We start from the raw sequence: 17,618 nt of genomic DNA, 5'->3' as shown, positions 1-17,618 counted from the left end.
TGCATGTGGTAAGTATGGCCATCAATCTAAAGATTGCCTAGTACTTAAGCGAATGTTGGCAAATCAGGCACCACTAGCCTGGTCAAACACACCTCAAGTACCCGCGCTAATGCCTGCACAACCTGCCGAGCAACCGTCACAGCACATAGTTCCAAGGAATCCGAATGTAGTCCAGTCTGTGCCATTACCACCGCCAGTGCTAGGACCACAACCTCCACATCCAAGGATTACCCCTGTAAACCAGATGGGTTGTGAGTCACATAGTGCGTGTGGGGATTATGAAGAGGAGATAGACCCCACTGTTTCATATGGGATTGATACGTTTGAAATGATTCCCCAGTACTACATGGAGGATCATTTCGGGCAAGTCAAGCCTGTATATCACTGCTCTCGCCACAAGAGGGCAAAACCTTAATACCTTGGCGAGGAGACCACCTCTTCAATGCTACGAGTGTGGTGGACCGCATCGTGTAGCGGAGTGCCCTAATAGGCTACAGAAGATCGCTACTCAGATGCAACCAAATCAAGGGAGCACATCGGGAATGCCGGTACTTACATGTAATCGTTGTGGCATAGATCATTTGATTGCTCAATGTCCACATAATCCTAATGCACCCAAGATTACGCCATTGAATTTGGTTGAGGTCACCAACCAAGCACGAGGAACCACACCCGTTGTACCCGCGAATGTAGTTACACGGTCAATGCTTCAAAATCAAAACTACATTCTTGAAGAGAGAGATACTGCATCAATCGCTGAGGCAAAGAAAAAGAAAACACAGCGGAAGAGATCGCTTAATGCCACGAGCTCCAAGCCCAGTTCAAAGACCAACATAAGGACAGGAGACGACCCCGTGTATATGAATGATCTTGAAGATGATTCCGATTCAATAGAAACCATGGGGACCAAAGCCACTACCTTAAGGGAGGAACCCACTCGGGAGCTCAACGAAGGAGAATCAAGCGAGTACATAAATAAGGGGAAACAGAAGGAAACTTCCTCAGCCCCACAACCAAGTCAGTTAATGCCCTCTCGACCACCCAAACTGACTGAGACTCCCCAAGACAAGCCACGTGGGCCAAAAACCCTCAAGAAAAAGATTGGAACTTATCCAAACCCAGTTGAGGAGATTGAACAAGTGCAACACTTAAGGGGTTTGGTGGAAGAAACACAAAGAGAACTGGAGCCAAACCCGAGAAAAATCAAAATTCCAGACACAGTGTTTCCTACGCAAGTTCAGCCTCACAAGAACCATAAACCGTTAGCTATACCTAGTATCATTCGGAAAGAAAGTGAGGATAGGACATCAGGAAGTGGGCAAACACCCTTTTTGCTTGAAAGAATGTTTATTGAGGGAATGCCTGACCCCATCGAAGAGGAAGTGATTCCATCTTCACCAGTCCCTAGTCAAGGGGCGATGTCTCGAAAAGTACCATTGAATGTGTCTAAGCTAATGGATTTCATGTCCTCTGAAATCAGAACCACGATCATATCCAAATTATACGGAGATCTTGAGCTATTCTTAGCTCTTCGAGCATTTCTCAATGGAGAACTAAAGGCGGGGCTACCACAATTTGCAAATATGGATAGACCCGACACGCTTCAAGATGAAGGGGAACATTGGGATCTACAACCCAACCTAGATGAAGACTCGGTCGTTGAAATACCTGTGAACAAGTTGGGACAGTACTTTGAAGGTGACGAATCTAATGCAACCCTCCCCATTACTACCAAGGGATTAACTCTAAAGGGAATCCTTGATGGTGGTGCTGGCGTGAGCATTGTGACTAAAAACTGTTGGGAATCTATGGGGAGACCTCACCTCGAAGTCACAAACATAGTGGTTAAGATGGCAAACGGAACCATAGCTAAACCTATTGGAATGTTAAGGGACCTTAAGATCAAGGTCTTGGGATACAAGGTAAAACATACCTTCATTGTAATGGATTTCTCCAAGCATCCTATGTCATATCAAATGATCTTAGGACGTCCTTTCATGAGGGAAGCACAAATGGTGCATGATTGGTCGAAAAACCATGTCTACCTACAATTCCAAGACTCTGTCATTCGAGTTGATCTTGAGAATGGTCGTGCACATCCCTTAGGAAGCAAGGTTATCATTGATAATCGATCGGATACCACTATTCACTCCGCCCCATTAAGGTATTGCTATACATGTAAAAAAGAGACTGATGATGGGAAAGATTCTCCTTATATGGATGTCCTACCGGGTATGACTGAGTCGGATAACGTGGATTGGGTACACCTAGCGGCAACCATAGACACGTGGGGAAATAGAGGCACAAGTTGGGTAACACCTGAGGGGCAAGATATGCCACCGTTAGTGCCAATAAACATGATAGGTGTTATGCACTTGACTCCTGATGGCGAGAAAGCGGCAACCTCCACTGACACTGAAAGTGGCGAAGACTCTTACCAATGCAACTCTGAGTATGAATCTCAAGAACAAACTGACCGTGAGCCTGATGGGGGGAATGAATCAAATATTCACCCAAATGTGGAAGCAATGTGCTCAAGGCCTAGGACGGTAACCTCCTACAGTTCATCCGAAAGTGAGGGAGACACTAGTGAAGATCGACCAAGTGAGTTCGAATCTAACAGAAACAAAAATCAAAAACTTGGTAAGAAGAAAACGAGACATAAGCGCCAACGCTATCGAGCTAATGTACGCACTGCAATAAACAAGGAGAGATCCACCGCAGAATGGCTTAGTTATGTAGGAGCTATTGACACTAATCGGAAGTTAGCGGATAATTGGGGACAATACCTCCAAAGTGTCATGTGGTGTATTCCGCAACCTCATGACGTCACCCAATTAGAAATCGAAGAGAAGCCGAAACTAAGTCGTACTGCAAGAAGGCGGCAAAACCAAGAGTTAGCTCAGCAACAAAAGGAGGCGGAATTGAAAGAAAAAAGCCTGGCACAACAAGAACCAGTAGACTTACACCCCGCACTCGAGCATTTCAAATCATTCACCACAGGGGAACGTAAAGTGGTCTACACAAAAGCCCAACGAACACCTACCAATGGGAGTAGCGGTGTCTACGATGGCCCTGCGGTAGTTAAGGAGATGGACTTAGCAGATCCGGGTGAGGAGTCTAAACCAGTTTTTATTGCTCAAGACCTCACCCAGTCAGAGGAAGCTGCACTTACGAAGCTTCTTAAGGAATTCAAGGACATATTTGCTTGGACATATCATGATATGAAGGGTGTTCCACCCTCGGTGGTGCAACACACGATTCCAATGATTAGCACTGCTAAACCAATCCAGCAACGTCCCTACCCAATGAATCCTAAGTACGCAAAGATTGTACAAGAGGAAATTGAAAAGCTTGTAGAATGTGGATTCATATACCCTATTGAGCACTCAGAATGGGTTTCTCCGATAGTCATCGTACCAAAGAAGAATAGGAAACTCAGAGTGTGCGTTGATCTCAAAAAGGTTAATGCAGCCACTAGAAGGGATCATTACCCCTTGCCATATTCTGAACATGTGCTTGAAAGAGTGGCAGGCAAGGAGGCATATAGCTTTTTAGATGGGTACTCGGGTTACAATCAGATCACAATTGCAGTCGAGGACCAAGCTAAAACAGCATTTATCATGGAGTTTGGAGTGTTTGCCTTTCGCGTCATGGCTTTTGGCTTGACCAATGCACCTGCAACATTCCAACGATTGATAAACACGGCCTTTAAGGAATATCTAAGGGACTTCTGTGAAGCCTTCTTAGATGATCTTTGTGTTCATTCCTCTTGGGACGAGCACTTGATGTGTTTACGAAAAATATTTGAAAGGTGTAGATTATATCGCATCTTCTTGAATCCTTTCAAATGCCAATTCTGGGTCAAACACGGAGTTATCTTAGGGCATATAGTGTCCAAAAATGGGATTTCCACTGACGAGAGTAAAATTAAGGTCATTCTGGAATTACCCCCACCCACCAACTATAAGGGAGTCCAACACTTTATGGGCCACGTTGGTTATTATCGAAGATTTATTCTATTCTTCGCTGAGATAGCTCGACCATTGTATAAGCTTCTCATCGAGTTTATTTGGACCGAAGAATGTGACCGTGCCTATGAGCTATTAAAGAAGGCCTTAGCGAGTGCTCCAATCTTGCGAATGCCTAACTGGGATTTAATCTTCCATGTGCATATTGATGCATCAAACTTTGCTATTGGGTGTGTGTTAACTCAACCCAGAGAACACAAATTAGACTACCCCATTAGCTTTGCCAATTGCCAGTTGAACGATGCTGAGATAAACTACACCACTACGGAGCGAGAAGGGTTGGCAATGATATATACAGTAAGGAAATTTCGTTATTACCTCCTTGCCACCAAGTTTGTTTTCTATGTGGATCATCAAGCATTGTTGTATCTGGTAAACAAACCATGCTCCACAGGAAGAATCACACGATGGCTATTGATTCTTCTTGAGTTTGATTTCACTGTTGTTGTGAGACCTGGCAAAAAACATGTTATGGCTGATCATTTGTCTCGCATACCTAATGGTGAGGCTCCTACAGGGATTGATGATGACTTACCTGACACTTCCCTGTTCATGGTGGAGACAATGCCTGAATGGAGTGAGAAGATTGTTAACTTTTTGGTTAATGGCTTTCCACCCAAGGAGCTTCATAAAGATCTAGCTCGAAAGCTGATCAAAGAATGCGAACCCTATTGCCTGATAGCCGGGACTCTTTATAAAAGAGGAAAGGATGACGTTCTTAGGCGTTGTGCCCGAGAGGATGAGTATCTATACATTTTGCAAGAGGCACGTATGGGTGTAGCCGGTGGTCACTTCTCAAGAGACTTAACTGCGCGAAAGATCTTACAATCAGGGTATTGGTGGCCCACTATGTTCCAAGATGCATCACTCTTTGTGAAGGGTTGCGATGAATGCCAACGATACAAAAAACCCCAGAGGAAAGATAAGATGCCCCTACATCCAATCAAAGTAAACCAACCATTTGAAAAGTGGGGTTTAGACTTTGTAGGTCCAATTAGCCCAGCGGCCCGAAACACACAATCTCGCTATATTATTGTGGCCACTGACTATATGACCAAATGGGCTGAAGCGAAGGCGACACGTAAGGCAGATGCAAGGACAACAGCCAAGTTCCTCTTTGAAAATATAATCACACGCTTCGGTTGTCCTTTTGAACTTGTGAGCGACAATGGTACACATTTTATAAATGAAGTGATTAAGGAGCTCACAACAAATTTCATGATATCCCATCATAAATCTACTCCTTACTATCCGCAAGCGAATGGCCAAGCCGAGAGTACCAACAAGACCTTAATCTCTGTTTTGACAAAGACAGTTGAAGCTCATCGCACGGATTGGGATCTAAAGCTTACAACAGCTTTATGGGCCTATCGTACTGCGTACAAAGTGGCTATTAATTGCACACCATTCAAAATGGTATATAGCCAAGAAGCAGTTATGCCGTGGGAATTTGTCATTCCTAGTCTTCGTGTTGCTACTCAAGAGGGTTGGGATGGTAATCCCTTAGTAGAGCGTCTGTATATTCTTGAACGGCTAAACGAAGAAAGACAATTGGCTGTGTACAATGCCCTTGTGGAGAAGGATAGAAGGAAAAAATGGTTTGATCGCCACCTAAAGGACAAAGACATCAAGGTTGGGGATAAAATCCTGATGTATGGAGTGCGAAACGAAAAGAAGAAGCTCAAATATGCTGGTAAGGGACCGTATAGAGTATGTGAAATTACCCCGCAAGGTACCATCAGAGTGGAGACTCTCGACGGAGTTGAAACCATTGGATTCCTTAATGGGAGTAAATTCAAAAGATACTATGACCCCCTAAGCCAAGAGGAGTTACATGCAATCCATCAAAAGAAGGCAGCTAAAGAACAAGCTGAGCTTAAAAAGATACAAGCAAGAGTCGAAGCCAAAGAACGTCAACCGCGTGCTAGGCGACAACGAGAAGCCAACTTGAGAATTACGCAAGTATTTTTCGAGGAAGCAGAGGAGGATGCACTGGAATCTGACCCGCCTCTAAGATACCTAATTGAGTTACAGAGTCCTTACAGGGAGGTGCTGTATAATGCATTATTGGATACAGGAGCTCAACACAATTTGCTATCATATGGCGTGTGGTGTCAACTTGGAAAACCCCCTTTATCCAAGAGTGCTATCCAAGTTCAAGGTATCAACAAGAAGAAAACCCCTGTCTCAGGAATTCTGCACACTCCGGTTGCCTATGACAAGGGGACCGTAATTCAAAGCTTTTTGGTTATGCCTGCGGGTACCATGGAAGGGACTGTAAACTTAGGGCGCAAATGGATGATGGCCACCAAGTGCAATATCGATTAGGCAACTAGACGAGTCACAACGCAAGAACCAAGACTAGGTCTGACCGCTCAAAATCCCGCACCTAAGTCATCCACTCAAATGCTAGATAATGAAAAATCACAAAGTCCAGTGGCAAAACCATCTTTGATTGTTTGCCACCCCAACGCTTCAATGCCAAGAGTGGAACATGCAAGGTGGTCTCTAAAGCTCCGCTTACTATGCCAAAAAATACATACAAATGCTTCGTTAACAGCTACTTCCCCTGCTCAATCTCGTTCAGCCACCAAGGAGCCTCGTAAAAGGAAAGCAGCTACCCACCCGAGAAAGAGCAATGTAACATCGCGATGGATCCCTAAAAAATTATTAGTAACCCAAGGGTACTACGAGGGAAATGACCAGATTTGGGTCCCTAAACATAAGCTGAATCCCTCTACATCACCTGTAAAACCTTGCAAACCAATTGTTGCCACCCCAATGACAATTCAAGACCGTGGTAAGGGAAAAGTAACAGAGTGCTCCGCACTACTTCTTTCAGAGTTAGTTTGGATTCCCAAACGATATCGATCATTACCACCTAGCTCAGGAAGGGGGGAGCCACATGAAGCTTCTAGCTCCTCATGCCAGGCACACACTCATATAGAAGTTTCTACATGCTCTACACCTACTCTTGTCAACACCCAACAAAAAACCGATGAGTCTACGTCTCCCCTTGTAATAGTATCGTCGGAAACCATTTCCTCCATTCGTCAATGGGAGCGTACACTACCATCTCTGCAATTGGATGTGGCCACAAGGGTCATAAAAAGCTATCTGCCCACATCACAACCTATGACCCGCTGGACAAATTGGTTCCAAGAGGCTGCAACATCATTGCAGAAAATATGATCTACCCAAGGAAAGGGGGAGCATGTACTCACACTCGACATTCTATTGCTTCCTCCCTAACCTTCTCCCCTGACCATGTAATTGCCAAATTCAAGGGGATGTATATATATAGCTTCATACATAGAAAAGAAAAGAGAAAAACAAAAAAAATAGTAAAAAGAGCAAGAGCACAAAAAGAGGAGAAATATCCGTAAACAATCAGGAACTAGATTGACCTGTGATTAACCTATTGATGCTATATCTGTGTTTGCAGATATGGCAAATGCAAGAGCATCGCACACTTCTCCCACCTTTGGTGAGAGGTATCATCTGTACCTTTCTCAGATATTTCACATGTGCTATCCTGTAATTGAAACTGAATGGGATCATATAGATGTACTAGCCAGAGAGGAAAATGTTGAGGAATTAGAATGGCTAATTCGCCTATTGACCATGACTGACCCCTACTCCGTAGAGGAAATATCCCCGATAGCCCAATGCTTTCCTTTTCCACAAGATGACTATCCTCGCATGGTTACATTCTTGATGAGTTTATATGGATGGGAAAATGAAAAGGAAATATCTGACAATAATGAATGGACGGATGAAACTCATGGCACTACTGAGGTTGACTTTATTTATTTGGATGATGCGGATAGAGGCTTAGCCTTAGGGCTAGAGCCAGGACTCTACAACATCCTCTTACCGTATCCTCAGTAGTAGTGTGGTGACTGGTAGGTAGGTTAGTGTTTTCAAGTTTTTTCTAGTTTGGATTCCTTAAACGAGTCTTTAATTTTTCACACTGATGTGCCTCTCAAGGTATCGTGCTTGTTAGTTGATTGTACAGGTTGAAAAGTTTGAGGTGGGTTCGCTTTCAAGTCCTGAAATAGCCGCAACGCTCATACATAAAATCTAATCAAATTGCGGGCATTTCTCTCATCGAATCAAGGAGATCTCCAAAATACAGGTGTAATTCTTCCATACCCACTCTCTTTCGTTTTTACTGTTCAATTAATTGCATAAACTATAATGCATGACCACATGAAAATTGTCAATGTACTACTTAGTTTTTGAAGTTGCTTGCACGCTAGTGTAAATCATTAACGAGCTTAATTTTATTGGAAATATTCCAGGCAGCATGACGTCTTTAGTTAACCTTGGAATACGATTGTCTTAGGTCTAGGATCAAACCATCTTAATGTTTGACACCTGGCCAAGTGTATGTTGACCTCTAGGACATAGCTTTTACCCCTTTGTCGAAAGGATGCAAGACAAATTATAGTTCAGAAGCGAAGATCAAAAGAAATAAATTTTGAAAAAAAAGCCTACAATAAATGGCAATACAAGTCTATGATGTGCTTTAATGTTGGCCTATCGCCTTATTGATACTTGGTAGGCGAGGAGTATTCTACTCCAGACCAATGCCTTGGTTGGTAGGGGGTAGCCTTGCCTAAGGTGAACTAATAGATTCCTGGATAATGCCTTGTGTTAAACATGGTAACAGGATCGATGTTAGTTTTGCCTTAGGAAGGTCGCCATTGTGTGTAAAAATTGTCACGTGCATTTATTTTTTTTTTTAAAGGCAAAAGGCTCCTGTAACTCTGATATTTCTTGTGTCCCTAGGCTCGTGGTATTAACTTGTTCTTAGAGTAGACACAGTGTGGTCATCTATTTATTTATTAAGCTTGGTTATTTTCCTTGACTTAGGCCAGTTATAAACCCTGATTAACCTTTGACACCTTACTAACTCTTGATTTACTTTCAATAATTTTAAACTCCTGTTAATTTGCTACACTAGCTCACTCATGTGACCCTTAAACTAAGTTCTCATAGCAACATCCATTGTGGTCTAACATGCTTGAATTTATACACTTTATATCTTTTGAATTCCAGCATACCTTCACTCTACTTCCCTGTTTTGCAGACGGTCTACCACAACAACCCTCTCGAGCTTACCATACCATAGCTTCCGAGGACGGAATCTACATCAGGAAGGGGGACATGTTAACCTATGACGGACATTGAGACGTACTATGTTTTACGTCATTAATTTAAATATTCTGAGTCATGGGCCGGGCTTGTCGGCACCATATGTTAAGGATGAAGGGATTGGGTGATCGCCGATGAGAGGCGCACCCTGAATATCAGAAGGATAAGGGTTAGGGTCGGCCGGCCATGTATGGGCGCCCAAGTGTGAAGTGTTGTGAATACAAGAGTGCTCTTGCCTTATCTCCTTGGTTTCCTTCTCCTGCGTGTGTGAGAGAGAGAGAGAGAGAGAGAAAGTGAGAGAGCGATCGAGCACTGTGTAGCGGCACGGCGGCGGAGAGGCGGTAGAGCGGCGACGGCGGCTCCTCCTTCACTGCTGCGACGCGGGAATCCTTCACGAAGACGGTTAGAGCGGTGAGTGACACACCCTTGCATTCTGTTTGAGCTTACTTCCCTGGTTGTATACTTGCAGCCATTCGTGGCTCGCATACGGTGCTCGGTAAGTCCCCAGCTACGACCTGTGCGGCAAAAGCGCACAAGCAACTAGGGGTTTCTCCTCAGAAGTGGGGGGTTCAGCATTAGAATTCTGTCGATGGGTTGGTCTTTTGGGGCACTCAAACCAGCGATGAGGTCCATTACAAATTGTGCATAATCCTGTCTTTTGTTGATCCCGTCCAGAAGGAACAGTAGAAGGACGAGGATTGCGAGATTGGTCACGTCTTTGGTCCCGTCCACGATCCGAACTGCGTGGTTGGAAGGAGTGAGAACGTCGGAACCGAAAAGAGGACGATCCTTCTGATCGGCGAGGGTGTTGAGAATTATTCCATTGGGGATTAGGCCGGGAAGTAGAAGAGCCAGATGACTCTCTGCGACTATCTCGGCTCATACGAGATCCATTGGCTTTCTGAAAGTCATTAGCTCGATCGAAAGAGGCCGAATTTCGAGAATTAATGTCTGCAACGCGCTCGGCATATCGTATGGCATCGGCAAGATCGACAGGGTTATATTTCTGAACATCGGCACGCAATGTGGGGTTAAGCCCTTCAACGAAGACATGAAGTTCGTCCGCTGGAGACAAAGAATCAATCTCCAGTATCAAGTTGGTGAACTGGGAGATATAAGAGGCCAAGGAACCAGTTTGGTCCAAATGGCGTAAGCGAGTACGAGCTTGGAAATCCGCATTGGCAGGTATGAACTGCTTACAGGGGACCCGCTCGAATTTTTCCCACGTTGTAACCGTTTTTCCAGTGTGCTGTCGTCGTTGCCACCATAATAAAGCAGTGTCTTTGAGGAGGGATACCGCAAAAATCACCTTTTTGGAGTCAAAAAGGGTCATGGTTTCAAAGTATAACTGCAGTTTGTAGAGCCATTGGTCTAAGATGCGCTTATTGCGCTGACCACCATAAGAGTCAGGGGGTTTAATTTCCAATTTCTTTGTTTTACTGGCTTGTAAAAGACGATAAAGAGTTTTAAGGTCGTCGCCTTCTACCTCGGAAGGAATGACGTCTTCGTCTGCTGGTACTGTTGTGCTGAAACATCTGCTGCTGGTACGGAACTTGTGTAGGAGTGGCGATCCGTGTGGAGCTGCTGGATCTGAGAGGCCAAGGATGCCATAGACTCCTGGAGTTGCTGTTGGAACTGCTATTGAAGTTGCTGCAAAGCTAACTGCCATTCCGGAGGGGCTGGTATGTCAACCGGTTCTGCCATGAGAGGAGATGTTGACGTAGAGGCTTCAGGGTGATGAGCCTCTGGGGGTTTTTGCTGTTGATGACGCCGCTGGGCTCTAGTAAGAACCATCGGCTGGAGGGTGCGGCATCTGGAAATCCCGAGAGGAGAGGCTACGTACTGGTAAAGCGGCTATAGACCATCCAGTATAGTAAGGGCGATCCTCTGGGACTGGGCTCGCACGAGAGTCTACTACTGGAGAAGAAGGTACAAGGGTAGGGGCAGCTACTGGTGTCAAGGGTGTATACTCCGGTGTAGAGGGATGCACCGTGAATGAAGATGGATGAATGTCCTCAGAATAAGTGCAATATTCATGAAAAATGATGCTACACTCGGGGAGGATAGCGCCCAGATAAGGATGACGCCTGAGTATAAAACAATAATGATCCAGATCCTGTGCAGAAGTACGAACACGGATCACCCACACGTCGAATTCTCGGAGGTGAGAAGTCGGTGTGACTATCTGAATGCGGTAATGAGTGGGCTGGAAAAAGGGGGGCACACTCGCTGGAATAGGGGCTGAGACTGGTGGAGAAACACGGGTAGGAGAGGGCACTATGGACTTAGAGGGTGTATCCTGTAAATAACTGAAGTCATATAGGTTTCCTTTGCCATAAGCCGTCGAAGAAGAGGGTAGTGTGTGTCCACGTGATCAGAGAGGTGCTTCTTTTGATCCCGTAAAAAGGGGTATTGGCCCCGGAGGAGTGGAGAGCCCGCAAAAGAATGAAATGGCGGGTTGTTGATATGTTAATACTCCACATTATGTGAAATGTGTATACTCAACAAAATGGAAAAATCACACCTGAAGGAGATTGCCATAATAAATAGTATTGCTGGAGCAGAAGCACCAAGGTAGTAGCCGTCAAGCCACAGAAAACACCAACTACACGTGGCTGGTCCAAACACCAACATAGACCGCAGGAGCCTAGCAATGAAGAAGGCTGCTTTCGAGGAAGGGAGGCGGCAACAAGCTGGCGCGCAAGAGACCAAGGCAAGCGACGGCGATCGCGTGGCTGAAAACGGCCGCAAGGGTGGCGCCGTTTCGTAGGAACCCGTAAGGTAAGTTTATGGTTTTTTTTTTTTTAATGCGCTGGTCGGGTTGGCTGTTGGGTTCTCTTTTTTTTTTTTTTCCCTTAGCGCTGGTCGCTGCCGGGTTTCTTTGCGCAAGTCAGGTTGCCGGGTTGCCTTTCGCTAGTCGGGTTGCCGTTGGGTGCTGGCTGTCGGCTGCTCAGGTGTTGGGTGAGGCCACGTGGGTGTAAAAAGGCTTAAGCCTTAACTTATAAGGCTAATGGCAACAATGAGCTTGAGGAGATCCTCCAGCCAAAGCAAATTGTGTTTCACAAGGAGAGAAAGCTACCAGATGGGAAGCTTTCCAAGAGATACCTTGTGAAATTTAAGAACTACTTGCCCATCGATGCAAAGTGGGTACACGAGGATTATTTTACTGATTACCCGCAACTTTTGCATGCATATCTTGAGGCTTTTCAGTTGAGGTCAACTGTTTAGAAGCCGGGAGGGGGATGTCACCATTTGGTCCATCTCCATTTCTGGAGCCACTTCTATGGGACTGTCACTCTATAGAACGGCCAGATTTGTACCATGTTCACATGTGAAAGGGTCAATCATCTTGTGTCACATGGACGGGAACTAGTTTTGCGCCACCCGTGTGTGACCAGTATTGTGCCATATGGACGGGAACCTCTTTGCTGCCACCCGTGTATGACCAAGATTGCGTCTTATCCATGGGACTGTCACTCCATGGTAGGACTGATATTTGTACCGAGCTTTGTTCATGGGATTGTCACTCCATAGGAAGGCCCGTGCCAAGATTTGTGTTTTGCCTATGGAACTATCACTCCATAGGAAAACCAGGACTTCACATTTCTGTCGCGCTAGTTTTGTGCCCAACAAGAAATTCTTGTACAAGTTTCATGAAAGGGAGATTTCGTCCATTACATGTGCACATGCATTCACGTTTGCATGCATAAACTTGTTTTCGCATGAATTGTTTTCGTGTGTTTGCTTGCTATGACGTGCCAGTCCCCACTGGACGGGGACACCCCAAGTGTACCGTGGGTGTGATGTTTGCTGACGAGTTGGTGTGGCATGTGAACAGGTGGTAAGTATTGCCTTTTTGGCCTTTCTCAAATGTGAAATCTATGAAGTAGTGTAAACCTTAATATTTATAAGGTTGAGGGTTCACATATATTTAAATAATGGCTGGACCCCTTTCAATGTGGGTGCCCAAGGATTAATCATTGATAAAGGCCTAATAACATTTTAGACTAAGGATTGCATGGGAACAAAATCCCCTTCACACGTGGATGGTGGTTTGGGAGTGGTTGATGGAAAAAGGAGGCGACTACTATATGGAGAGGGGAAATGGTTTTCACAACCCGCCTGGCTACTGCTGCCCTATACCCGCCTCCAGCCCGCCTGGCTGCTGCTGCCCTACCCTGTACCCACCTACAGTACCTGCTGCTAGCTGCTGCCCTGTACTCGCTTACAGCACCTGCCGGCTGCATCAGTACCCACCTGGTGGCTGCCATGTACCTGTGGTTGCTGCTCTGTACTCGCCCTTGTACCTACCGACTGCAGCTCTTGTACCTACCATTAGTACCCGACTGTTACTGCCCTTGTGCTCGTCATCAGTACCTGCCAACTACGGCTGTCTGCACCAACCACGACCACATTAAAGGGGAAGACAATCTTCTCACCTTAAATCCCAATTTGAATCTAAATCAGATACTTGTTTCTGTATTTTCAAATTTAGATAATATTAAATTTAAATGTTTTTTTTCCAAGTCTTGTGTAGGCAATCATCAACACCGATTGCCTTCACCATGGAACGCCACCGGGATGGTGATCTTTCCCTGTGAGCACCCTGACCGCGCCCTCAGACTCAGAGGAGCCAGTAAAGATCAATGGGGTTTGAGGGATACTAGGAGCAAAACTTACTTGGGAGCACCAGGTATCACTCCCTCCGCGGTGTCTCACCCTGCCAAGTGCTAGTACGGGCGTGCTTGTTGGTGCACGGTCCCGAAAGACCAGTGAGGGGCGGGTGTTCACCCGGTGAAGGTGAAGACTGCCTGTGATTTGGTCTACTCCGACAACCAAATCTTCATCAACAGAAATCTTATTGTTTTCAGTTGTATTCACTCCATGTTATGAAGAAATCTGGCCTTGGGACCCTTGACACTTGTACATATAAATACTCCAAGAAATACAAACTGTATTGAAATTTGAGGAAGAGGCCAGCCCTTTCTGGCCCCAGTGATGGTGTCAAGTGTTCTTTGTCATTTCCAATTTTAATGTTGCAAGTATTGTCCATTGTTTATATTAGTTAAGTGATCTAAAAATGTGTATTTTATCTTCCGATTTGTAGGCCTCCTGTAGGAAGCGGTTACAATTTTTTCCCTTGGATATCAAGTGTGAAAAGACACTCTATCCATATAACTTTTGTACTTCTATATTATATGGATGTGAGTCACATGCAAGGGTTGAGTTGCATTTGTGATCACCACACATTTTGTGTCTAGCGCTCTCTCTCTCTCTCTCTCTCTCTCTCTCTCTCTCTCTCTCTCTCTCTGTGTCTTTTGTGTGAGCTTCTTCATCCTACAGCTAACCCTAATCTGCAAGAAGCCTTGCTGTGTGTGTGTGAGTCCCCCGACAGTAGTAGTCATATGAATGTCTATGGACCTCAAACAAAATTCCATAGGCAACCAATGCAACTGCGTATGAAGGAGCTCCCTTGAGGGCTTAGAGAGCAAGATCATTGGCACGGGAAAAGCCACAACACAAAGCTCGACGTGAGAAGCACTAGCTATATGGAGCAGATATAAAAACAAAAGAGAAAGTAGATAAGGTATCGTCTTGAAGAATAGCACGCCACAAAACCTTAGCGTTGGAGCAATGGCAAGCTCATAATGTAGCTAGAGAAGACAAACCCGTGATAGGAAAATGGGTAAAGAAGGTGGATACATCATGAAGACACTAGGAGCAACAGAGAGGTTGAAGCTCAAGCTATGACAAGTTAATAAACGAGCCATGATGTGCTTGAGAGCAGAGAAGTAAGCTCATATTCAATAGTAATTAAAGGCCTAAAGTGAAGAAGATCAGCATTTAGAGAAGATATTTAACAAGGTGACCAAGGAAGCTCGCAAGTGTGGAGCTACGGCAATGGCATGAGCAACTGGACAAAAGAAGCTTGAAGAAGAAGAAGACTCGGGTGGGTCCATAGAGTCAACACATTCAATGCAATCTGCAAATACCAGCCGCATGCAGTGGATGGCCAGTAGTGCAAGATGCTAGAAAAAAGAACAAGAAGCGAAGGTCGCCATGGGAGCTACAATGAAGAAGTAGTGCAGCGAACAACAAAGAGTAGCTCATGTATGAGCAATAGATAAAGGCAACTAAGAAAAAGGCCATAAAAGAGAGAAATGATGGACAAGTTAGCGCTAGAAACAAAAGGAGCAATTTTAATCTGTTGGTTATGGGAGGTCTGGATGCATAGTAGAAAGTGCACAGGCAAGTTTGGTGAAGACAATGAGTAGGTCCCAAATTTGCAACAAAGAAAGAAACTAGATCTAAGCATGCAAAAGTGCAATTGAAGGTTCAGCAGGAGCGTAGCGTGTAGCAAAGGAATTGATACATAAAAAGATTGTTTTTTTTTAACCCAAATTATGAGGCTCTCCTGTCCTACGGGTGCTCGAAATGGATATATTTGTAGTGTGTGTTGAGTTGTGCACGTATGGGCATCACACTTTGTGGGTTGGTTCTTTCTCCCGGACACATTGGTATCCAAAAAGCACTTAGGTGGCTTCGCCCAAGCACTAGACACATGCACACACACTTGTTGAACACTCCAATTTGCATTGAGGAGAAGTGTTGAGATTGGCAATACCAAAATTGTTAAGGGTGAAAGGTGATCTGGTCAAAAATGGTTGAAGAGATTGTGAATACGTAAATTTACATTGAGGAGGGGTGTTGAAATGTGCAATGTAAACTAAAGTTTGGATTATTTCGTTGAGTGTGTGAATGCACCCTAGAGGTGCGAGATATTGTGGAAAGATAAGAATGCCACATAAGATATTGTGTGAATGGTGAGAGCCACATAAAAGAATGTGGAAAAGGAGTTGCCCATGGCATGATGACATTGTGTAAAAGAGATTGAGTCAATGGCTATCTATATTAGAAGCATTTCATTGTATGGTTCACAACATATGCAATAGAGATTGATTGTTGAGTGTGGTACTCTCTCTCTCTCTCTCTCTCTCTCTCTCTCTAGTCATGGAGTTCTTGGTGTGTTATAACCTACCATAGTTTATGCTTAATCTATGTTGCACAACACCATGATCAATCCCATATTAGGTTTTTCGACAAGTTGTTGGCTTCAAGCCTTAATTTGAGGTACTAGTTTGCAAAGGTGGCAAGTACCCGCAAGCCCAAAAGATAGAAAAAAAAGGCAGCAAGTGTATGCATTACAGCTTGGGCTGAAAAGTAATGCTCTCTTGCCTTACAATATTAAAATGGAAGAAAACACATACATGAAATGCACTAGAAAGGTGAAGAAAATTAGAATGAATGTGTTGACAAAGACGTCCTTGCAGTACATGTAACAGGAGATTGAGCTTTATGTGATAAGTTAGATATAATATGATCTACAGAAGTTTAGAACAGCTCTAAAGCTATGAGTGCATCACACAGACACAGAAACTTACCTTCTTATGCTTGTTGAAAACAGAAAACAATCTGGGCTGAGGGTCCTTCTCATAGTGATTCTGTTAGTGGGCAAATAGACTTTGTATAAGTTAAAAGGGGCATTGAAGGCAATTATGCATAAACCCAAAAGCTCTCACACAGCAGCTGGCCTAGAATCAAACCCTCTTTGAACTCTCCCCAAGCTCTTCCGCATCTTCACCTGTTTTAACAAGTAACCCATTATGATTTGTTTTAAGCCATCTGCTTGGGCTAGTATTAGATTAACCCATTGCAGAAAAATCCATGATTAACCCATTAATACAAGAAAATGAGACGGTTACTTTTCTGCATCCTGCTGTGATCGCTCGGAGAGATTATCGTTGAATTATGTGACAACCTCGTATTGCTATTGTCCGTGATTGATGAGATGAAGCTTTTTTTTTTTGGTTTTCAGCCGGCGAGCAAATGAGATGAAGCTGTGGTGCTTGGACGCCCCACACACAATTTATTGGTCCTTTCCACACTCTATTCTAACCACCCGGGCAATGCAACCTTGGATGATAGTGTAGGTGGGTCACCCAAAAAGAGGGAAGCTATCGAGTCACTTCAGTGAAGGTTCCAAGTGGTAGGAGGAGGAGCCAAAATTTTGAAATTTCTTGAGGAAAAGATTCACGCTTGGGAAAAGATTCACGCTTGGGAGAAGATTTTATATTGCCATTTTAAACAATGCCACAGCATCGCGTGGGTCCCGTACTATACAAGATAAAGTAAGGGTGCGTACTCTTTTACGTGGAGAAAGGAGAGGGAGAATTTTTTTAAAGGAGAAAGGAAAAGAGAAGACAGTTTTTAGGAGTTTCTTTCCCACGCGCCTAAATGCATTGGGGCTCACAACTAATTGTCACCATCAAGTCATTTGCTCATTGAATGAGTTTCTTATATATATATATATATATATAATACATTAGAAAGCAAATCGTCCACCCCTCCACATACACACATATATAT

The 17,618-nt window shown here is 44.4% G+C and overlaps 1 protein-coding gene across 2 annotated transcripts in view; it reads right to left on the bottom strand.

Annotated features, from left to right (window-relative positions):
• LOC147626361 (putative phosphatase SPAC513.02) overlaps window positions 1-17,250 on the bottom strand; it is a 98,769-nt gene extending 81,519 nt beyond the window's left edge. Inside the window, exons 1-3 of one of the 2 annotated variants that reach the window (XM_086816501.1) lie at window positions 16,955-17,250; window positions 16,796-16,833; window positions 16,634-16,693 (exon numbers count right to left, since the gene is read on the bottom strand). In XM_086816501.1, coding sequence (XP_086672627.1) covers window positions 16,634-16,693; window positions 16,796-16,833; window positions 16,955-16,964 — 108 coding nt within the window. In that variant the 5' untranslated portion in view covers window positions 16,965-17,250. The remainder of the gene's footprint in view (window positions 1-16,633; window positions 16,694-16,795; window positions 16,834-16,954) is intronic. The other variant, XM_086816502.1, reaches the window with a different exon arrangement.
• Between the last annotated feature and the right edge of the window lie 368 nt (window positions 17,251-17,618).

The sequence above is a fragment of the Cibotium barometz genome, chromosome 22 (genome assembly GCF_041138505.1).
Source record: "Cibotium barometz isolate CiBa-2024 chromosome 22, ASM4113850v1, whole genome shotgun sequence".
Lineage (NCBI taxonomy): Eukaryota > Viridiplantae > Streptophyta > Polypodiopsida > Cyatheales > Cibotiaceae > Cibotium > Cibotium barometz.
The sequence above is the reverse complement of the archived record's forward strand: the minus strand, read 5'-3'. Positions and strand labels throughout refer to the sequence as shown.